This window comes from Festucalex cinctus, chromosome 2, assembly GCF_051991245.1.
Source record: "Festucalex cinctus isolate MCC-2025b chromosome 2, RoL_Fcin_1.0, whole genome shotgun sequence".
Taxonomy (NCBI): domain Eukaryota; kingdom Metazoa; phylum Chordata; class Actinopteri; order Syngnathiformes; family Syngnathidae; genus Festucalex; species Festucalex cinctus.
In genome coordinates, this window is record NC_135412.1 from 11,149,906 (window position 1) to 11,171,194 (window position 21,289).

The 21,289-nt window shown below is 40.0% G+C and overlaps 2 protein-coding genes across 2 annotated transcripts; both read left to right on the forward strand.

Moving 5' to 3' along the window:
* The first annotated feature begins 1,571 nt into the window (after positions 1 to 1,571).
* pfdn4 (prefoldin subunit 4) lies at positions 1,572 to 3,302 on the forward strand. The gene is made up of 4 exons (XM_077512823.1): positions 1,572 to 1,687; positions 2,381 to 2,488; positions 2,568 to 2,708; positions 3,031 to 3,302. The coding sequence occupies exons 1-4, from the start codon at positions 1,661 to 1,663 to the stop codon at positions 3,160 to 3,162; spliced, it is 408 nt and encodes a 135-aa protein (XP_077368949.1). The 5' UTR covers positions 1,572 to 1,660; the 3' UTR covers positions 3,163 to 3,302.
* Positions 3,303 to 4,583: 1,281 nt separating this feature from the next.
* On the forward strand, positions 4,584 to 21,106 carry vegfc (vascular endothelial growth factor c). The gene is made up of 8 exons (XM_077512822.1): positions 4,584 to 5,934; positions 9,937 to 10,177; positions 10,250 to 10,440; positions 12,732 to 12,862; positions 13,203 to 13,306; positions 15,906 to 16,040; positions 17,591 to 17,792; positions 20,201 to 21,106. The coding sequence occupies exons 1-8, from the start codon at positions 5,833 to 5,835 to the stop codon at positions 20,310 to 20,312; spliced, it is 1,218 nt and encodes a 405-aa protein (XP_077368948.1). The 5' UTR covers positions 4,584 to 5,832; the 3' UTR covers positions 20,313 to 21,106.
* The last annotated feature ends 183 nt before the right edge of the window (positions 21,107 to 21,289 follow it).

Genomic DNA, 21,289 nt, shown 5'->3' on the forward strand with positions numbered 1-21,289 from the left:
AGCTAACCTAACGGAAAGTGTTGTTTGCATTTTATTTGGATTTTTTTTTTTTATGTCAACACAATAGTACTATTAATGTACCTTTGCACCTTTTAACTGTGACCGTTTTCTCTCCATCCATCCATCCATCCATGTTCTCTGCCACTTAATCTTATTGGTGGTGACTCGTCAGCCAATCACAGGACAATTTCGATTCTTCACTGAACCCAACGTGCATGTTTGTTTGTTTTTTATATGTGGGAATTAACCAGAGTACCCAGAGAAAAACCCACAAGGGAGCCAGGATACACAGAAATACCCACAGAAGCATGCAGACTCCACACAGGAAGGTTGAAGTCATCTAGACTTCAACAAAGGTTCACCTCAGTTTTTAAAAAAATATTAATTGGATAATTTAGCTTCCACACTAAATGCTATACAGCCTCACGTAAGCAAGCATCATGGAAAGGATTGTGCTCGACTTCTACTGGATGGCATGCACATATTTTCGAATGGATTAAGGCTGCTCTTGCTTTACAGATGTTCGGTAAATATTTGAGATTGGGTGCAGTACTGTTTGCTGGAGAAATATTGACAGTGCGCTCATTTAATAACACCTCTGACATTTTGTCAGTGCCATGAATGGACAGCTTCACATTAAAATATTCACCAAAAAATTAAGCAGTCACTCAAACTCATTATAGCACACCTTAAAAGGACCCTATTAGGTTATGCAAAGTTGAGTTTTCAATGTTTTTATCCAAATAGCGGTATGTGTCTTGAGTGCCTGTCCACCCATCACGTGCGTAATTCCATCCATCCATTCTCAGAAGCGGGATACACCCCTCAACTGGTCGCCAGCCAATTACAAAGCACAAGAGAAAAATCATCCATTCACACCCATGGACAATTAACTTATCTTGCATGTTTTTGGAATGAGGGAGCAAACCAGAGTAGGCTATCTAGAGAAACTCATGCAGGCAGAAGATGCAAACTCCTAACAAGAAGCCGTCAAGTGTGACATTAAACAACCAAATAAATCGTTGTCTGCCAATCTCAAACTGACCAGTGTTAAGTAAGCGACGGGCTGGTTAACATAATAACCACCACCAGACTTTTTTCAGCCAACGACTTGGCAGCTAGATTTTGAGGGTGAAAGAATCATGTTGACACAGCGGCTGAAGCATGAGCATGTCAAAAGGTAAGCAGAGCTGCAGTGTCATCTATCAGTGTTAATAATGTTATGTTGAGTTGCTTGTGTGGAGGTGGGAGATATTTAGCTTCGTGATGTGTCGGCGGCAGCGCTAGCTACACTTTCCTTGTCCAAGGCACTAGTCCGAATGCACTGGCAGCATCCTGCTCAGTGGTTGTCAATCGAGCAAAAGCCAGACTTACAATTGGCTCAAAAGTATGTGCGGCAGGGTAGCGAACTGCATGAGACAGATACACCCGTCAAACGAGATGATTTCAAGATAATAGTCAATATAGCATACAGTTTTTTTTTTTTAAGAAAGAAAGAAAGAAAGAAAGAAAGAAAGAAAGAAAGAAACAAAGAAAGAAAGAAAGAAAAACAAAGAAACAAAACAACAAAAATCTGTGGTCCACCGCGCCGCACGGGGCGCTGTTAGCTAGACTGTGGCGCTCGTTGTCACACGACGGTGTTGACGGGGAAGAAGTGAAGATGGCTGCAACCATAAAGGCAACTGGCGTACGTGTATTTAAAATAACTATTAGTTGTCTTAAACATTTTCTTCTGCTGTGGTATAGAGATTGTGTAGTCTGTCTATAAAGCTATTGGTGGTATCAGACAGCGTGCCCGATGTTTTTAAGTCGCGGTCACACCCTGTTGTCAATCAAAGCAGCACGCGCTAATCGAGAGCTAGCAACCTCGCCATTGATTTGTGATATTATTCAATAGATTTATCTTTTTGTGCAGACCTTGATTAGCATTGGTTACTTTTGGTAAAGTTGTTGTTCTCCATTTTTAAACAATCGAATGAACAGAATGACAACGCGTTACGCCCGAGTTTGTGTCGTTAAGTTTAGCCTTTTATAGCAGTCGTCGTGTTCAATCTGGTTTAATTTTGTATCCAGGCGGGTTGATTGTCATTCGGGTACCTGTAATTTTGTGGCTTTTGCAGAAAAGTGTGCGTAAGACCATGCCAATCTCGTTTGAATTCATGAATGACAAACTATCGCAACGATAAGATAAATTGAGAGCAGTTTGCCTCACTAAGGATTTCGTCTGAACAGCCCCTGTGTGCAATAAATGTATATGAAACAACTACAATACTGTGTATAGGGATGCACAATACCTGCATCAGTATCCCATTTTTTTTTCAAGTTCAACATTACTGTGTGCACTGTTATGACTTTTTGACCAAACATTTCTCACCTGCAGGGGGTCGAAGATGTCAATGTCACTTTCGAAGACCAGCAGAAGATCAACAAGTTCGCGAGGAGCACGAATCGAATGACAGAGCTAAAAAAAGAAATTGAGTCAAAGAAGGTGAGCTTCGTCCCATTTTTGTTTACAGCCATCATATATTGCAAGTTTTCGTTTACTGATGTGCTCTCCCGCCTTGCAGAAGTCACTGCAGAACTTGCAGGACGCCAGCGACGACCTCATGATGTTTGACGACGACTCACTGTTGATCCCCTATCAGATCGGCGACGTCTTCATTAGTCACACGCAGGAAGAGACGCAAGAGATGCTGGAGGCTGCCAAGGTAGGTTCACTGCAGATCAAGTATCGAAACACAATACATATGTTGTAGTGCATGGGGGGGGAAAAAAACATTGATGGGATTTTATGATTGCTGATTTAATGTTTGGGTTTATGTTTTAGTTCTTCTGCACATGAAAAGCAGCATAAAACACTCAAAATGGGCACTACAAACTTCACTACATCAATACGGTTGACTTGATTATTCATGCTTAAGTCTTACTCTACTAACGCTATATTAACCAAAATACCGTATTTAGACTAGTGGGTCTGCATGCAATATATTATTGTTGACTTCCCTTCTAAATGCCGTATTCTCTGAGCAGGAAGCATTGCAGCAAGAGGTCAAAGGGCTCGACGAGCGAGTGTCGTCCATCCAGCAGCTGTTGTCGGATCTGAAGGTGCAGCTCTACGCCAAGTTTGGGAACAACATCAACTTGGAGGCGGACGAAAGCTGAGACGGGGCTTTTATCTGCAGCCCCAGTAAGGACTTTGACAGAACATTTGACACGCAAACAGGAAGTCCAGTTGGACCCGACCCGTGACAGCAAAGAACCACAAAGACAACGATTGAATAAATAAATGCTTTTCAAATGTATATTATTCGGTCTCTTTTTTTTCATTACTTAGTTGTGATTATCCTGATTTACAACATTTTAACTTAATTAGCGATTACTAAACATACGATGGTATAAAATCGATGTGATAGAACTTTTTTTTTTGGGGGGGGGGGGGGGGGGGGGGAGTTTTAAAACGAATGAACAATGAAATTCAAGGCTGGCTTATTCATTTTCACATTCAAAGGGGACGACAGTGAGGACAGCAGGTGGCGCTGTTTCCCTTCGATTTCCATCCTTTGGTTGTTTCCCAACCAGCATTGAAGTTGACTGAACCTAATAGTCACGAATTTTACATTAGAAACTGCAAAAAAAAAAAAAAAAAGTACTGAAATAATGATCTTGTTTTCATTTACAGTACTCACAATTAGATGTACGCTGTGTGAAATATGAGCCTGTGTATTTTTATGAACACAAAGCTGATATACTCGCAGGAAGTCAGCTAGTGGACAAATTCAGGTTCACGCTAGCCTACTTTTGGCCACCTGGGGACAGTATGAGACCAACATAAAGCCGGTCAAAACTTCTCAGTAATATTAGTCATTCTTCACAGAGGATAAAAAAATATATATAATTTTGATATTTGGACATGGTTATTTCCCACCACTGACTATGATTATGGTTGACTTGTGCACAACTCCACAATGTGCCCCTTGGGAAGAGGTGGGTCATCAAAGTTTTATGTCCAGCTGCACAATCATAAATGTTCATACGACTAAAACATTTAGGTGTCTTTAGAGTCGAGTCATTGCTGCAACATTATGAAAATTGAGGAGGCAGTATAGTCCAAAATTATGGGCTAATAAAGGACTCCAAACAGGAGCAACATGTTGAAAGAAGAGAAGACCTCTTTAAGACAGTGATTTGTTTTCAGCACATGAATTAACAAGCGAGAAAAGTTGTCATTTTTCTAAACAAAAGACACATGAATGTATACTGTAAATACTTGGCAAGGATCCACCAAATCAATCACGTTTAATTTAATGCCGTCAGCTCACACGAAGATGAAGACAGCAATGATTGGAATGTGGAATTTGCTTGCGCAAATTTCAACACAAAAAGCCCATCAGCATGCACACACTTGCCACCGTGTGCGTGCATGTGCGTCTCTAATCCTTGTAAAGGCTGCCAACCACTGGCCCAAAAAAATCGGATGTTTTTTTTTTCTTTTTTTCCACTCTCCCTTCTCCAGCCAAGCAGTTCCCAGACACTCCCCTTTCTCACAGCTCCACTCCGCTTCAAGCGAGTCACCGTTTCTCGCCTTTTGTCTTTTTGAAGTCTGGTCTGTCCCCGTTAGCTATTTCGCTTTTCTGCGTCACCTTGGGAGGGCGGCGGGGGAAAGATAACTCCGAAAGTCAGGTTCCTGCTCTTCACATTCCCCCCCGCGACACATGCCCCCGAGCCTTGGGGCACTTGTATGCAATGTTTGACCTTGGATACTACTAAAAGCAGCATAGGAAGAAAAATGTACCTCGGCAACTTTTTTTTTTTTTTTTTTTTTTTAAATCGTTGTAAGGACACCAGCAGAGTGATGTAAAGCAGAAACCGTGAACAGACAGCGAAAGTATTAGCGGCCAATAAAAAGGCACTTAAGAGCCACATTCATCAGAATTTGCTCGACTGAGGTGAGCGCACGCAAATAAAAGTCTACAAGGAGGAAAGACCGCTTCAATATGATAATGTGTGACAGGAATGTGGAGTAGTTTACAGTAAATGTATATCTCCGAAGGAGCCCGATGGCATATAAGTGGAAGCCTGGAGGGAGAAAAAGAGCCGTGCCAGTATAACCAGTGAAAATGCATAAATCATCCCTCAGATTCTCGGCTCCGCCCACAAGCAACAAGCTTCCCACTCTTGTATTCTTTTGCATTTACTCCACCAGGACCTCTGCAGCGCCTCGACACTTCTGCTCACATGAGCGCTTAAACTCGCGTTTCTCTTTGTCAACATCTCCATTTTTTTATTGAAAGGATTTGGAACTCTCTCTTCCCTTTTCTGGTGCTTTTCTGTCAGATTTTGAAAAGCTTTGCCCTGAAGGTTTCTTGGGCAAGAGGCGGATAATCGGAGTAGGACACAGAGGGAGGGAAGAGTGCAGCTGCTGTGTGAAGAGCAAAGAAAAATAGAGATAAAGAAGGCGAGGAGGTGTGCAAGTGTGAAGGGCGAAGAGGCCGGCGAGGACAAGGAGAGAGAGAAAGAAAAAAAAACGTTTTGCTCATCCGACGTCCACCTGAACGTGAACGGCGGGAATGCGGCGAGGCGAGGCGAGACGTCACACGCCCATCCTGAATGAGCCACGCTGAGCCGGAGTAGAACACTTTCCTCATCATGCTCGATTCAGCCGCTTTCCCACATTCCAAGTACAACCTGCGCCGGAAGAGCAACTTCGTCCCCGGGTAGAATGACGAAAGGACACATCTGAGCTTGTGACAAACCCTCCTCCTCTCTTTTTTTCTCCCTCATCACCTTCCTCTGTCCTTGCCTTCACTTCAGCTCGACTCTCTCCTCCTCACTATGTTGATACCAGCTGTACTCCTATGGATTCTTAATGTCAGCAAACTGTGCTCAGGACAAGACTACATGGACTACTACGCAGCTGGAGACACGGGAACCCAGGTGAGAGCTACAAACGTGGATCTCATCGTTACTTCTGACCAGGGTTGGGGAGTAATGAATTACATTCTAATTACGTTAGATTACGTAACGTCATTGCAAAAAAATTTAACTAATGTTACTAGAAGAAAATATGCACATATGTGAAATTTAGTTGATTACAATTTGAGTTCTGTTTGAAATATCACCACAAAAAGTCAGATTTTTGTTCTTCTGCTTTTGCCCCATCTAAAGCCGACACTTAATTAGTTGTGAATGGCCATCTGTGGTCACGTGCCATTATTATGCCTCTGTATTCAATCGACTTATTGGTGCAGCAGTCAGACAGTTACAGATGTGCAACAATGTCACAGGTGCACAATATTGCCTGAGTTGTAAATACTTTAAGAACTTCAAACTAGGGCTGAACTATTCTGAAAAAAATTAATTTATGACTTGCAACTTTTAAGCGTTCACAAGGACAACTTAAGGAAATTCTACAAAACACGACAGCTTCAATGTGTCTTTTTCATGACAAGCAGGTTAAATGATGATGACAAAATCATTCCTGATGCGATAATAGTGTTATGAAGTCAGGTTATGTTATGTAGTACTTTGACAGTAAACTTCACCTGGAGAGCCAATAAACAGCTAGAAGTCACCTTTACAAAAAAAACAATATCACAACTAGTAAGTCAGCTAACTTGGATCTCAAGGCACCACTGTATTTGTCAGGTCAGTGACAGAATATTTTAGGATTTCATTCCTTCATACACTACCTCAGTATCTTATAATCTTTAATTGAAAGACATTAACAACTATGGCATTCACCATTCAAGAATTGTCAAATCTCACTTTATCACTGATTTTTAAACGCTACTGTACACATCTAATTTTATGTTGTGGATTTTTCATTATATTACTATGATCATTTTTCCACAATTGCGCGGAAGTGCATAAAAGGTAGAAACGTCCAAAATTTTTGATCAATTCACACTTTAAAAAATAAATAAATAAATACTGTGCAAAGTGTCTACTGTACAGCAGAAACAGGTTACAATTAGGTCACAACTGCACGTCTACAGTAAACATTGTTAATTTGATACAGTTTCCAAAGCTAGGTAGAAGAACAAACTGTAATACCTCGACAAGTTAGAAGTCCAGAGTTTATATTAAGTTGGCATTGGGCAAATGACTGCAGTTAACAAGTCCAATAACATCATGCAAGTGAAGGAGTCCATCATTGTGCTAAAAGACAACAAATGTATTAAGAGTGATTGCGAAAAAATGCTGAGGCCGTATCAACAATTTGGTGCCTTGAGATACTGGTGACAACAAGTTTTTCCAAAAATGACTTGAGCTAATGTGTACATCTGATATATGGACGCTGCATGGTGGCAGTGAACTCAACTGAACTCAGGTCACAACAAGCAGTAGTTTAGCAGATAGTGAACAACTTCAAAAAAGGAGGCCTAAATCCATTTTTTGTCACCCCTAGTTGACATTTAAACAAAACATAAAACAAAGACTTAAAACTTAGCATTAAAGGGGAAGTCAACCCCAAAATTTTCTTTACAATATGTTGTATGTGCCCCCATGAGTCGAAACACGGCGTTCTGATTCATATTGCATTTTTGGAATGAGTTAAGTAGCAAAATCCAATATAGAAACAGTCACAATTATAGTTTACTGAGTCACTTAAAGTAGTTGTGAAATTCTTCTTTGATTGTGTCTGCATGTCTGTATTATATTGCCCCCAGTGGCCAAGTTGTGCATACCATAAAGCATTCATTCATCATTCAACATTAAAAAATAAATAAAATAATAAATAGCGCACAAAGATTGCCTTGGTAAAAATTTACAATCTGAATGAATGTAAATAAAGATTCTTTGGACGGAACCTTGGTCAGCTTGAATCAGAACAATGACCAGCTCTTGATCCAAACCATAACGCAACATGAGGTCCAACAAGATGGACGCAGTGTGATATATAGGACCACAGTGTCCTTGGCTTACATTCAGCCAAATGCTACAAAGCCGATAGCAGTGCACTTGACAGTGAAAATTGATAACCTGACCTTAGATATACTGTGAAAGGCCAATCAACTGAATATTCATCAATATCCCTCATCGACGGCAAAGACTTTATCCAAGTATTAAAATGTATGACTATGACAAATGTCCACATAATATAGAGCTTTGGAAAATGGACGTATTGAACACAAAATGTCTGTTATACCTGAATGGTAAATCCCATATTTTAGTGGTACTTCTTGACAGCCCGCACTCAATCATCAACCACCAACAATTCTGGTGGTCTATAAAAACCTAAATCATAGTTTTGGACCTATACTTCCGCCCAAAACATTGGAAAAGTCATGCTAATTCCTGAGTTTGACACTGAAAGATGAATGAGACAACAGATGACTATTTCAACTTTGATTTCCAGGAATTTACGTACATCCGGAACGGATACACAACTTGGCATCTTTTCTTTGAACCCACCCATTTTATTTTATTTTTCAACTCATGTGCGCTGTTGTTTGAAGCTGTGAGTCAGAGGTGTGAATGGTTGCCCAAGTGCTACACTGATAATCCAGATGATAAAACGGCACATTGAATGTCTACTTTCGGTTTCAGATTTGGATTTTGACTGTGCATACTACATTTGAACTAGTTAGAGCTGTAAGTGGACGCTATGTGCTACTTTGAAGACCCCCTTTTTCTTATAGCACGCAGTTCCTTAGACCCCAATATTATATTTGGCAGAGGCATCTTTTGTTGAATTACAGTTATAATTCTTTAATTAAAAAATATACAAGTTTCCTCCTGTACTAAACATCATTAATTAAGCATATCATTTATACATGTATTTAAGGCAAGTTGTAGAATGGCTGAAGTTATCTTGTTTATGTTTAATAAATTTAAGACACCATAAATTATGCTGTTTCTACTAAGTACTGTTTCGAATGTTCTCTAATTTTGATACTGTAAATGTATAGGATCGTATGCCGAGAACGTTTCTTGGGAGGAGCAATATGGCGGCCTTGCGACCTCAAAAGTTTTGGCCTATTGGCTATTCAGTCATATATAAAGATCAGTGCCAATTTCCCATGTGTTAGCATTAGGCTAGCAGAATTTAAGGCAAAATTGTTCATTCAAATACTCAACATGTAAGCTCTATTTTGGTTTGTTTGACAGTAAAGTTCAACTGGCAGTGGCAATAAAAGCCAGAACCGTTTTTTTTTTGTTCGATCTGCCAATCAGGGCATTGACGAGATCGCAACTATTCTGCACTATTCTGGTAGTTTATCTGCTGAAATGCTGCTTGTTGTGACGTGAGTTGAGTTCACTGCTACCATACAGCTCTCATGTGTCAAATTTGTGCTCATAAGTTAAAGCAAAAAAAAGAAAAAAAAAAGTTTCCGATTGATGGTTCGTAACTTGAAAAATAATTTCTGCTCAGGTGCACCTTGGGAGGTGTAGGACATCACAAAGCTGAGAAAATACAATAGAAACCCAACGAATTGTGACAAAATGTCATAAGAGCACATCTAGGTTCTTCCAATGATGGTGCAAGAGTTGACGTCAGTTTGCGGGCAGAATAATGGTTTTCCTTTCATGAGAATGGGAAGAAAAGAAAAACGCCTTTGAAGTCATCGAATACTGCTGCAGCTGGGGTAATGAAACAGCCATGAATATTATTCTTCCATGTTCCTAGAAGTGGACACACCCCAGAGCAATGGACCGGTCATTGCTCCATCATGACCTCACAGTCCCACAGCAATGACCTCATGTCCCAATCACAGAGAAAAAGGTTTTGTTTTTTGGTGTCAAGTGGGGGGAGGAGAACAATTTGGCATGCATGGCAGACAACACCGCAGGCAGGTTTTTTACAAACAACTCCATTATTATTAAGATGATTATCATGTTATGATATCATATCCGCTGGTGGCTCAAAGCAAGAATGACTCCTAACCACGATGTGGGACTACGATAAGAATGTTATGTTTGTCTTCCTTCCAGGCTCCAGTCTTGTCAGATGACCAGGTCAGTTTACAGAGCGTCGTGAGCGTGGATCAGCTGCTGCAGCTTCTCTATCCTGAATACAATCTGCTTCAGCAGTGCCTGAGGAAGAAGTCATGGCACGCCTCTTCCTCCTCTTTTCCCACCTCCTCGGCCAGCCCGGCGGTCCATTCGGACCGTGACGATCGCTGGGAGTATCTGAGGAAGGAGGCTCTTTACAAAGTGGACAGCACGCTCGGAGGTAAACGCCGCACCGTCGCGCTTTCCTGCTCGCAAACCGAATCGCCGACTAATGCAATCAAAACGTGACCAGTCATCCTAGAAGAGATCCAGCGCACCTCATGTCAGCCCAGGGAGGTGTGTATTGAGGTGACCAAAGAGTACCCAGAATCCACCAGTCAGTTCTACCTCCCCCGCTGCGTGGCGCTGCATCGCTGCGGTGGATGCTGCCCCAACGAAGCCTTTTACTGCACCAACACGAGTCACGCGCTCGTCAACAAGACGGTGAATATTAGCACATCGGCAGCACGCCTCGCTATGATCTGATGCAAGCAGCGTTTCACAACCGTTCTCGAGCCTTGGCACGGAAGAGGAGTGTCAGAAAAGTTCCAGGATTGCCGTCACAAACGATACAGTTTTATATACAGTCAGAATTTAATGTAATTCTGTAAAGGGTCTGTTGGTTCTGGCTCCATTGAATCGAGGTTGTATTGTACTGTGAATATTTTTAGGGTGCATGAAACCAGCAGAGAATGCTGGGAAAGTGTGTTAGACTCCATGGGGAAAACTCAAGGGGAAAACGTGCACCAGTCCTGGATCTTTTCTGACACATCTCACAGCACACCACCAAAACAAAAACGTTAACAAACGTATATACAGTGGTACTTTGATTTACTAGTATTTATTTCCAAGCCATTGTTTGGTTGATTTTGTGCTTGTGTCGAGAGCCGGAATTTGCAGAATTTAAGGAACGAGTGAGCTTCATCTAGTGCAGTGGTGTCCAAACTACAGCCCGGGGGCCATTTGCAGCCCGCCGTCCATTTTTCAATGGCCCTGTATGTGGCCCTCAAATGAAAAGGTTTGGACACCCCTGATCTAGTGTCAGTAAACGCTAGGGGTGTGCTCAAAAAATCGATATGGCAATATTTCGTTGCGGGCCTCATTACAATACATGTATCGATATGCAGGCGTCAATCAATATTGCTCGTTAACTTTAAATAGGCAGTGAGCGACGCGTTGCTTGCGCAGGGCTATAGAGCCTCTTTGAAGTTGCGCAGGAGAAGTGGGAGCAGAGGAGACACGGGTGCAACAGCGTCTTTGAAGTTAATTGCCTTCAGTTAATGCAAAAATAGCTCACCAGTGATTGGAAACTGTGTCTTGCTAAGAAAAATGAAAGCAGAGGAAGAATATCAACATTTATTTACTTATAAACTTAACATGGCACGTATCTTAATGTGCCAATTTTCATATTTTTTGCTTAAAAACAAAATAGAAAAAAGCTACAGTTACATGAAAAAAATGCTGTTTTTATTTCCCCAAATATTTAAAATAAGCACATTTTAGAGCTGTAATTTTAATACTTTGATATTTTTGCTCATATCGACTCATGCCTATTAATACATTTTCCCGGTGTGTCTGTGAAAACTGCTCCTTGCTCTGCAGTGCGTACATATTTAGACCCGGCCTGCCGCTTGGTGATATACCAGAAGAGCTACTAACAAAAACATTTTGTCATCCAGCATAATAAACATATCCTTTCGGTAAACATATGACTGTTCTTATAAAATGCAAGTAAATTAATGAAAAATATCGGGATACGTATCGCCTTGAAGATCATGTATTCGGGATACATATGTATCACGATACGTATCATATTGTGACCCCTGTATCGTGATACGTATTGTGTTTGGTGGCAATACCCAGCCCTAATAAACGCCACAACATCCGCCCGGCATCCCTTTATTTGACTAGACTACAATAGAAAACCTTTATTGTAACTTTAAGGTGCTGATACAACAACACTTCAGTTATATACAGTTATATACTATACTTAAAAAAAAAAAAAAAAAAAAAACTAATTATTATTTGTAGTGAAGAAGCTCTCCCTTAGTCTAGTCCTACTAGATCAGTAAACTGTCAGGAAAAAAGGGTACTGCAGGGTCCATTTTTCTTCTCCAAGGTTGAACTTTTTTTGTGATGTGCCCTACAGGACTCACAACTGAACCCTTATAATCATTGTTTATCATGAGAAAAGGTACATGAATGGTCCAAACTGGGAAAAAGGCCATGTCTATACATTTTTTTTAGTGCACAAACAATTGCTAGGCAGTGGGCACACTTTGGAAAACGTCCACTGTTGTATGGTATACAGTATGAAGTTATTAGAAATTAACATGAGCAGTGTTCGGAAAACATAATGCACTTTAAATGAACTGTCAACGGTTCTTTCTTCAAAAAACAAAAAACAAAAAAAATTTGGTTCCAAGGATGTAATGTGGCATGCATCCATCTCTGAGATAAAAAAATAATAAATAAATAAAAAAAAGTCGTCATTAAATGTCAAGGTACCACTGTATCCTCATAATACCATTGATGATAATTCTGTTGCATGAATGGCAATAGGTGGATACTATCTATTGCAAGTCATCGATCTGCCTGTCACACAATATGTAGCTGGCACAAATATATGAAGAAAGCTATTAGTTGTAGTGAATACATTATTTTACCCACCAATTAAGTGAAATTAGATCATTTCACATTCCTCAAAGCACACTCACCCTCCTCCATCCTTCCAGCTAATGGAGCTATCGCCACCCAGGATGGAGCGCTCCGTTGTCATGGTAACCTTTGTCAATCACACGGCGTGCGAGTGCCTCCCTAAGCGGCCACTTCACTCCATCATCAGAAGAGCCGCAACGGATCACCTGTGAGTGACATTGAAGCAGGCGGGTGTCATGCACAGACATTAGGAGCATCTATACATTTAATGAACTATAATTTGACAGCACGTTAAGGAAAAAAATAAAAATATGACAATTTGGTTGAGATTATCATCTGCACATGTATTTTTTTTAAGGCATTGTATTAATAATATGATTCCACCAAGCTGTTTGTTGTGAAATCCAATCAAAAGTCAGGACTCGGCACATTCACTGCCTCACAAATCTGGAAATGATACAAGTTTAACACAAAACATAACCGGATTGAACTGTTTTGTTTGACATTCCTTGTCCTAAGAGTGTATGTGTGTGTGTTTATGTGTATAGCTGTTCCCCTCCCACAGTCCCCTGCGCTACAGCGTTCTTGTGGGATCCAGTCAACTGCATGTGTGTGCCAATAGATGCCATTAATTACTCTGAGAAAGAGACAGGTGAGACCTTTATTCGTATTATTATTATTATTGTTGATCATGCACCTTCTTCACTTTGGAATAGACATAACAAAAATGTTTTTCTTCATTTATTTGAGTAACATCAAGTTAAAAGAAACAAAAAAATTACAACAAAAGTTATACAAAGGTGGTACTCAAAATAAGCAAGTAGAAGTTCATAGAACTTGTAATAATCCTAACCCTTTAAGTTTCCACTTTTTGGTTATACATATTTCTCGTACGACAGAACCTCAAACTGAGGACAAAAATAAAACATCAAAATATACTCCATCAGTTTGGAGTTAATATGTTTAGCCTCATCATTATGGAAATTTACAGAAAACCAATCACAATTTAATGTCAAAATTATATAAAATTAAAATGTACTTATTTACACATAACACAAGCAAACCGACATCAAATATACACTATAAGGATAACAATCGGCACAAACAATACTCGTTTATGGTCATATAGTTTGACGATAACTCATCCATCCATCCATTCATTTTCTGAACCAGTTGTTCCTCACAAGGGTCGTGGGGTTGCTGGAGCCTATCTCAGCTGGCTTCGGGCAGTAGGACGGGTACACCCTGGACTGGTTGCCAGCCAATCGCAGGGCACACAGAGACAAACAACCATCCACACTCACACACACACCTTGGGACAATTCGGAGCGCCCAATTAACCTGCCATGCATGTCTTTGGAATGTGGGAGGAGACCGGAGTACCCGGAGAAGACCCACGCGGGCACGGGGAGAACATGCAAACTCCACCGAGGAAGGCCGGAGCCCGGACTCGAACCCAAGTCCTCAGAACTGGGAGGCAGACGTTCTAACCAGTCTTTCACCAAGATTCCGCCCAAGATAACTCAAACATTTGTAATTACAATATAAGAAAAATTGAAGACAATTGAGAAGAAGAAAATAGCCTCAATAGACTTATTTATGAATATTAGAAAACCTTTGTCGCAAGTTAAAAAAAATATATCTCTTGCTCATTAGTTATTTAATTCCTCTACATATTTCCACAAAGTAATTTAGGTGTACCTTTTTAAATTGCCTCATGTTCGTACATGTTTTAATATCAGATTTGAGGGCATTCCATAAATCCACTCCAGCTCTGGTGATTTCAATTTAGATCGCTAACTCATCCCACGAGAGAAACCAAACTGTCACAGCAGTAATATTCAAACATCTACGCTTGATTTGATAGCTAATGTAGAAACCACGTGAAAATAACGAGAGCAGTATTGAGGAGAAAGAAGAATAAATTGAAATTTAAATCCAAGCAAGACAAAAATGAAAGTGAAGATATTACCGACACGGAATAAGTAATGCTGCTACCAGTCACAGATGAGCTCGTGTGTTTTGGATCATAAGCAGATTCTTTCTTTTTCTTCCATACTTTAGCCTTTCCATTATTTTGGTAGAAGTCAATGTTGGTTTCATCAATCCATAAAACTTTGGTCCAGAACTTTTGTGGCTCACCTCTGCACTTTGCGAAATCCAATCTGGCCTTCAGATTCTTTTTGCGGATGAGTGGTTTGAATCATGCGGTATGGCCTGTATATTTCTTCATTCTAAGTCTTTATTGATGATATAACTCATGATGGTCACAGCAGAATGAATTCTGACATTCACAAAACTATTTTGTCTGGCCATTTACTGGATAATGCATCCAAAGTAATCTAAAAGCAACAAAGATAAAGACCGAAAAAACACACTGCTAGCAAAACGAAGGACTTCATCGGGGGGTTGAAAGTCTTCAACTGGCCAAGGCAAACTAATACATCGTGCATTTTACCTCCTGAATGTAAAACCCCCAGAAACAAATTAGAACTGAAAGGCGCTACAGTGAAGGCCAAGAAAAGCAATTCAAATGTGGACTGCGAAAGTCTGAAGTTTTGTCTCATTTTCATCTTTCTGACCTGGAATCAATCGTCTTCAAGAAACAAAAACAGAAGAATTTACCTCACCCGTTCCAATACTTTTGGAAGCGACTGTATCTGTAAATATGTTATTTTACCATCAAAAGCTCATTCTCAGTCTTGTTTTTGTTATGTTGTAGCTGAAAGTGTGTCAAAAGCAAAATAAATAAATAAATATGAGCATCAAAGACACCGTTCTTCTTGATGTGTCCCCTTTCTTCGCTTATTAGTCAGAAACAAGTGTTTTTGGTGAAACCAACCCATGTTCCACTGCAGGCTACTAAAGAACCAAAAAAGCTAGGAAATCTTTTTTCCCCTCAGGTGAAACGAAGAGCGTCTACCTTTTCTTTTGGTAGGTTTGGTGCTTAAATTGTTAAAGATTATATTCTGGGTCTTGAAAATGAGTGGCAGTCTAGGAATTCACCACGAACTGTAAGTGCATTTCCTAATTTTGAAGCAGATACGTGCTGCTGCCTTTTTGCAATATGTTGCATAATAACGTGTCATTAGAAACGACATCCTCCACAAAATAGTTGTCTCATTCTTGTGAAAAGAAATAAAAGCGCAGGCCTACTTGCAGCTCAGTCGTATTTACTTAACAAGGCCTGGATTTTGCAACTAACCGCTGGTGCGATTCCAACAACTTCTCTTTATCTGTGTGGCTTCCAGAGGCTTTGGACTCGGGGCTGCTGGCTCTCTGCGGCCCCAACAGGGTTCTGAAGGAGCCCAGCTGCGAATGCGTCTGTCGTAACGGGCTCACTGAGGCCAGCTGCGGTCTGGGCTGGAAACTGGACCACAACACATGTAAGGGGTGTTTTAAGATATGTTGACAGAAATACAGTGCACACAGATACAGAAAATGGGGACTGAGCCCTGCCACAAATAAAAAAAAATAAAAAAATGTGAGGAATTGACCCTCCCCCTAAAAATATTTATAACTGTACATGGCAGCGGTTCTCAAACATTTTCCACAAAGCACGACAGGAAAAAAATTCTTTGCTTTCCGAGTACCGCCATCAGGGCTTCTTTTAGCCCTAAGCATTTATCTAAAAGAGACGGGTTTTAGTCCAGAACGTATGTTGAATATTACAGTAAGATGCTATAATATTACATTTATTTTTGTGCATTAAATCTGCACTTAAATATATCGCTGGCGTTAGGCCGAAACTCCAAGTAATAACTGTAATTCCACACTTGTGGGTGTTATTTTTGCAAATCATAACCAATCAATCTCAATATTAATGGTTGAACAAACATACTGTTTTTGGGGTGTCCTTAAGTACCGGGAGCCATTTTGGAAATACAAGGTTTGGCCCGATGCAGGAGATAGGGGTACCTAAATACATGTATGTCTCCCATTGTTTAGAGTCAATTATGTGCATGCAACCTTTGACTAAATACACTGTAAAGGAGTCTATATCCTTCTGACTACCAGGAAAAAAATATTGTCCAATCATGTTTATTTTGATATTCCCCAACCTTTGTGAAGTAACTGGAATACTGCAAAAGTAATTTTTGAAAAAGATAAAGGTTTTATTTTTAAGCTATGATGTGTCCACTACAGAGGACATTTTTTAAACTTAAATGCTAGGCTCAAATATAGTTAAAAATAATTCAAACAATACCTTAATATGTTCTTAAGAGTCTTATAGAAAACATGCTAACATTTAAAGCCTAAATGTGTTCAATAAAAAGTGTTATACACTTACTTTTCCTCTTCCCTAAAAAGTGCTTGCACTGAGGGAAGCCATTTTCCTTTATGATGCAAACAAAGTTTGCAAAGCCCCACCCCTACCTATTTGGTATCATTGGAAAGCTCCGAATGTCCTCTATAGAGTTAATCATATTCACATCATATGCAAATTATATGCACTGGGTGGGAGATATTCAGGTTTAAAAAGGTCCACTACAGAGGACAAATTTGAATTACTGGCAGTCAGGAGGATACGACAAAATATTAATCGAGTACACTTCAAACGCATTTTACAAGTTCACCATTAAATATAGCTTAGAGATGACCTGGGGGGAAAAAAATGCACCCAAAGTACAAATGTAGCAGAGCTCTCGGTAACCTCCATTTACAAGAGGTTAAACTCAATCATAGAAATATTTTTGTCTCAGATGCATCTCTTCATCATACTTGACATCATCACTAATTTCCTATTAGCCAAGGCTTCGCCGCCATCTAGTGGCAACTTAAGGATTTACAGAAAAACAAAAAACTTTGCTAATAGCTGGGGTTTGGTTCCACAAAAAAAAAAAAAAAAAAAAAAAGGTGATTGTAACAAGTGAAACACAGTATTCGTAAAATATGCACAGTAATGGATCAATACTTAGCAAACTGTTTCTTGTAGGTGAATGTCAGTGCGAAGGTCAAGGCGAGGGCAAGTGGTGCCCCGTCGGCCAGCGCTGGGACGAGGAGCTGTGTGGCTGTGTGTGCGCCGCCCAGTGCCCCGGAAATCAACCACTCAACCCTGACACCTGCTTGTGTCAGTGCAGAGAGAGTCCACAGTCGTGTCTAAGGCAAGGCAAGAGATTCAACCCCAACACCTGCAGGTGAGCCTAAAATAATAATAATAATAATAATAATAATAATAACTGCTTATTGTAGAAAGTTTACTATTCATCTGTGTTTGTGGTTTTTACCTGCTGGTTTAGCTGGAGTTGCTTTTTTAATTCTTAATTTCCAGTGAGGTAATGTCAACTGTGATTGGTTGCGATCTCAAGTCCTTGTAAGGCATGTGTGTGTGGGGGAGGGGAGGGGGGGGGGACAATATGATGAAATGTGAACCAGGGAGCATTAAAATAAATCACTGATGCAAGATATTCTCCTTTACGTTGATTTGTTCAAGAAAATTGTTTGATGTTGCATCCAAGAATAATTCATGGGTAATGCATCGTCTCGTGCCAGCCTGAAAACCACTATCTTCTTTGAAAAATTCTCAGTCTAAACAAAAAAAAAAAGACGACATACATGGAAATGTATTTCCCAGTTGTCATCATTAGCCAATTTAGCGTTGTTTTTATTACTGAGCGTTATGGGAACATGCTATGGGAACATGCTATGGGAACATGCTCTGATAGCGTGAAAGTCGAGCCAACACAAGCTAGCTCTTAAATGTAACGTAATTTTTTTTCTCAGTATGAGGACTATGTAAGCTAATAAAAACTGATACTATTTTCATAAGTTTATTTTGTTGTACCAAGTTATCAAAATGGCTATTGAATATATACAATAAAAACACATTTATACTTTTGTACATTTCAGTGTACTTTTAGTTTTACTTAAGCACAATAGTGATAGTGCAGTCAGTATTGTACTTCTGTTGCCAGTCTTTAAAAAATAAACTAAAAATATTTTTACAGCGGTTAAAAAAAAAAAAAAAGTTTGCCACGCCCATTGACCTTTACTACCAAATTAAAATAAATGCAATTGCACTTTGTGTATTTAAAATAACCATTACCAAAGCCTTTCAGTTCACTAGCTTAATGCTAATGCTGTTACAGTACTATAAAACTTTAACGCCGACCACATCCAAAGTCTTCAAATGAAGATATTCTAGACCTGCATCCTGTATTGCATTCTGAGACAAAGTTTATTAATTGGCTCTACATAAAAATAAAAAAAACAAACTCCTGAATCACCTTTAATGTGGTTATGTTGCGAGAATCAAAATCTAAATCTGCGACACTGCTGACTCGAAACTTTGTCCATTCACTTTTGTTCCGACGCTTTCATTTATGGACATAAGACGTCCCCGGCACCCAACCGCGTTCTTAGTTGCGAGCATGCGGTGCGGTTCCCACAGCTCGCACGCGAGAGGCCTCTGACCCGAGAGGCCTGAGCTTGCTGACAGTGAGCAGAGCACAGCAGTCATCAGGCCGCCGGGTAGCCGCAGAGATGGATGGAGTGACAGGACCCAAAGAAAAACATACGAGGGGGACGGGAGCTGAGCCATGAGAGGAAGTTCAGATGTGCAAGTGATTTGTCACGGTGCACATTCTCAGGCGTTTTGTGAGAGATGAAAGGACCACAAAAAGATGGATTTGTGACAAAAAAAACAACAACAAAAAACTAAACTGTTTAACACGACTTTGTAGTTTTCGTTGTGGGACTGGTGTTGCAAAATCTTGCAAATTTTCTAGGTTAGACACTTTTAATGAGAATTGATATTTATGTGACTAAACCAGGAATTTAAAAATTGAAAGTTGGCTCTCAACGGGGGAAATTAAAAATAGCTGAGCAAAATACATTTTAGCATAATCTTCACGCTTTAGTTTTGACCCAAACATCACTCCTTCTGAAAAAATATGGAATACTTTTCCAAGTCACATGATCCACAGAAAGTTGCATTTCTCAGATCCTCTGCAGGCCATGGGAAGTATGCAAGCCCCTTATTAGTATTATTATTAATAGCTTCCACTTAAACTATGACTGGGAGAGTCATGCTCTGTAAATAATTTTTGGGGGGAGTTATTGTTTATTTGCCGCTGCGCTTAGTGTCAACAGGCTATAAATGCCACATGGCTGTTTTCATTTGCTAATTCGATGCGAAAAACTCAAGTTACTTTCAGTCCTGTTACTCAAATAGGGACTTTCAGTATGTCTACAATAAGAGCTGAACATGAAAAAAAATAGTGTTAGGTGAGCCAATACCTTTTAAGCAGTTCAATATGTGTGGGTGGGAGAGAAAAAAAAATAAAAAATAAATAAATAAATAAAGATAAAATGAAATTCATTTGGAGTGTTCCATAAGGCAAATAGCATTAATTTGGTGCAGCGGGCCTTAATATTTATGCCTGAATATGATACTTTTCCATTCAATAACCCTCAGTTGCCTTGTAAACGTTCCAATTCCCGTTAAAATTTACCACACTTTTCAGCTACAGTATTTTCCACTGCTTGGTGAACCCAAGATGGGATGAGTAATTGAATGTTTTCTCCTCTTCCACCTTTACCCTAGTTGTTACAGGTTACCATGCAGGACCCCCAAACGTGCCTGCCTAACCGGCTTTTACTACAGCCACCAAGTCTGCCAATGCATCCCCAACTATATGAGGCCACAGTGGAATTAGCCAATCACAGAGGAACAGATGCAAGCTGAGGACGCTGTTTACACCTTGGGAAACTTGTGGCCTGACACTACAAGAGACCAGCAGGCAGAACAAAACAACAAATGAAACAGCTATTGGATTACAACAGACCTAATCATGATTCCAATCGCTAAATATGCTTTGTCCCATGGTTGGATGCAGTAACAGAAAAGGAAATGAGATATATGTGACTCACAGGTGTCCGTGTGTGGCCTCTCATCCAATCGCACCTGGTGAAATGTCAGAAGGCCTGATCGGATCGATCTGCTTCCGGGCCAGATTTGATACCTGCTGCAACATGTTGGAGCAAGCACGCCGACACTTTCCTTGAAATGGAAAGTGGAAGAAGATAATGACGGAGTAGACCCAAGATGAAATAAGCTCAAGGCAACTTTGCTGCTGCTTGTGAGGTTGAAGCATTCACCCTAGCAGAGATGCCGCAGCAGCATGAGTGTGAACATGACACCAACATTCAATTTTTTTTTTCTCCAACTAATCGTTTGCATACCTACCAGAGGGCACAGACTGTCCGTCTTGTAATTCCTACACACCACTTTGCCTTTTTTTTTTTTTTAAGTCATTCACTTCAAAAAGGTAGTCCCTGCTGCAGTACTGATCTAGAGCTTTTACTCATAATTTAAATGATCCGAGGCAATGTTCAAATGTAAATAGTTAATTTCTTTGTATTTAAATATTGGTCTTCTGTAGTTGTGAAATATTGTATTTAAGGCAAACCATTCTCCCAAAGTCAATGTTTTGATTTGTATTGATGCCAATAGCGCTAAAAGAATGAATCCAAATATATATATATATATATATATATATATATATATATATATATATATATAGAGAGAGAGAGAGAGAGAGAGAGAGCGAGAGAGAGCGAGAGAGAGAGAGAGCGAGAGAGAGAGAGAGAGGATTGTGTTCTCAGCTTACTTTTTGAAGTACCCCCCTTCAAT

Excerpts from the sequence above, each read along its gene's own strand:
- pfdn4 (XM_077512823.1), top strand. The coding sequence starts at position 1,661 with ATGGCTGCAACCATAAAGGCAACTGGC. Across the intron at positions 1,688-2,380 it reads CAACCATAAAGGCAACTGGC|GGGGTCGAAGATGTCAATGT; the intron begins GTACGTGTATTT and ends TCTCACCTGCAG. Across the intron at positions 2,709-3,030 it reads AGATGCTGGAGGCTGCCAAG|GAAGCATTGCAGCAAGAGGT; the intron begins GTAGGTTCACTG and ends TTCTCTGAGCAG.
- vegfc (XM_077512822.1), top strand. The coding sequence starts at position 5,833 with ATGTTGATACCAGCTGTACTCCTATGGATTCTTAATGTCAGCAAACTG. Across the intron at positions 12,863-13,202 it reads AGAGCCGCAACGGATCACCT|CTGTTCCCCTCCCACAGTCC; the intron begins GTGAGTGACATT and ends TTATGTGTATAG. Across the intron at positions 17,793-20,200 it reads TTCAACCCCAACACCTGCAG|TTGTTACAGGTTACCATGCA; the intron begins GTGAGCCTAAAA and ends CCTTTACCCTAG.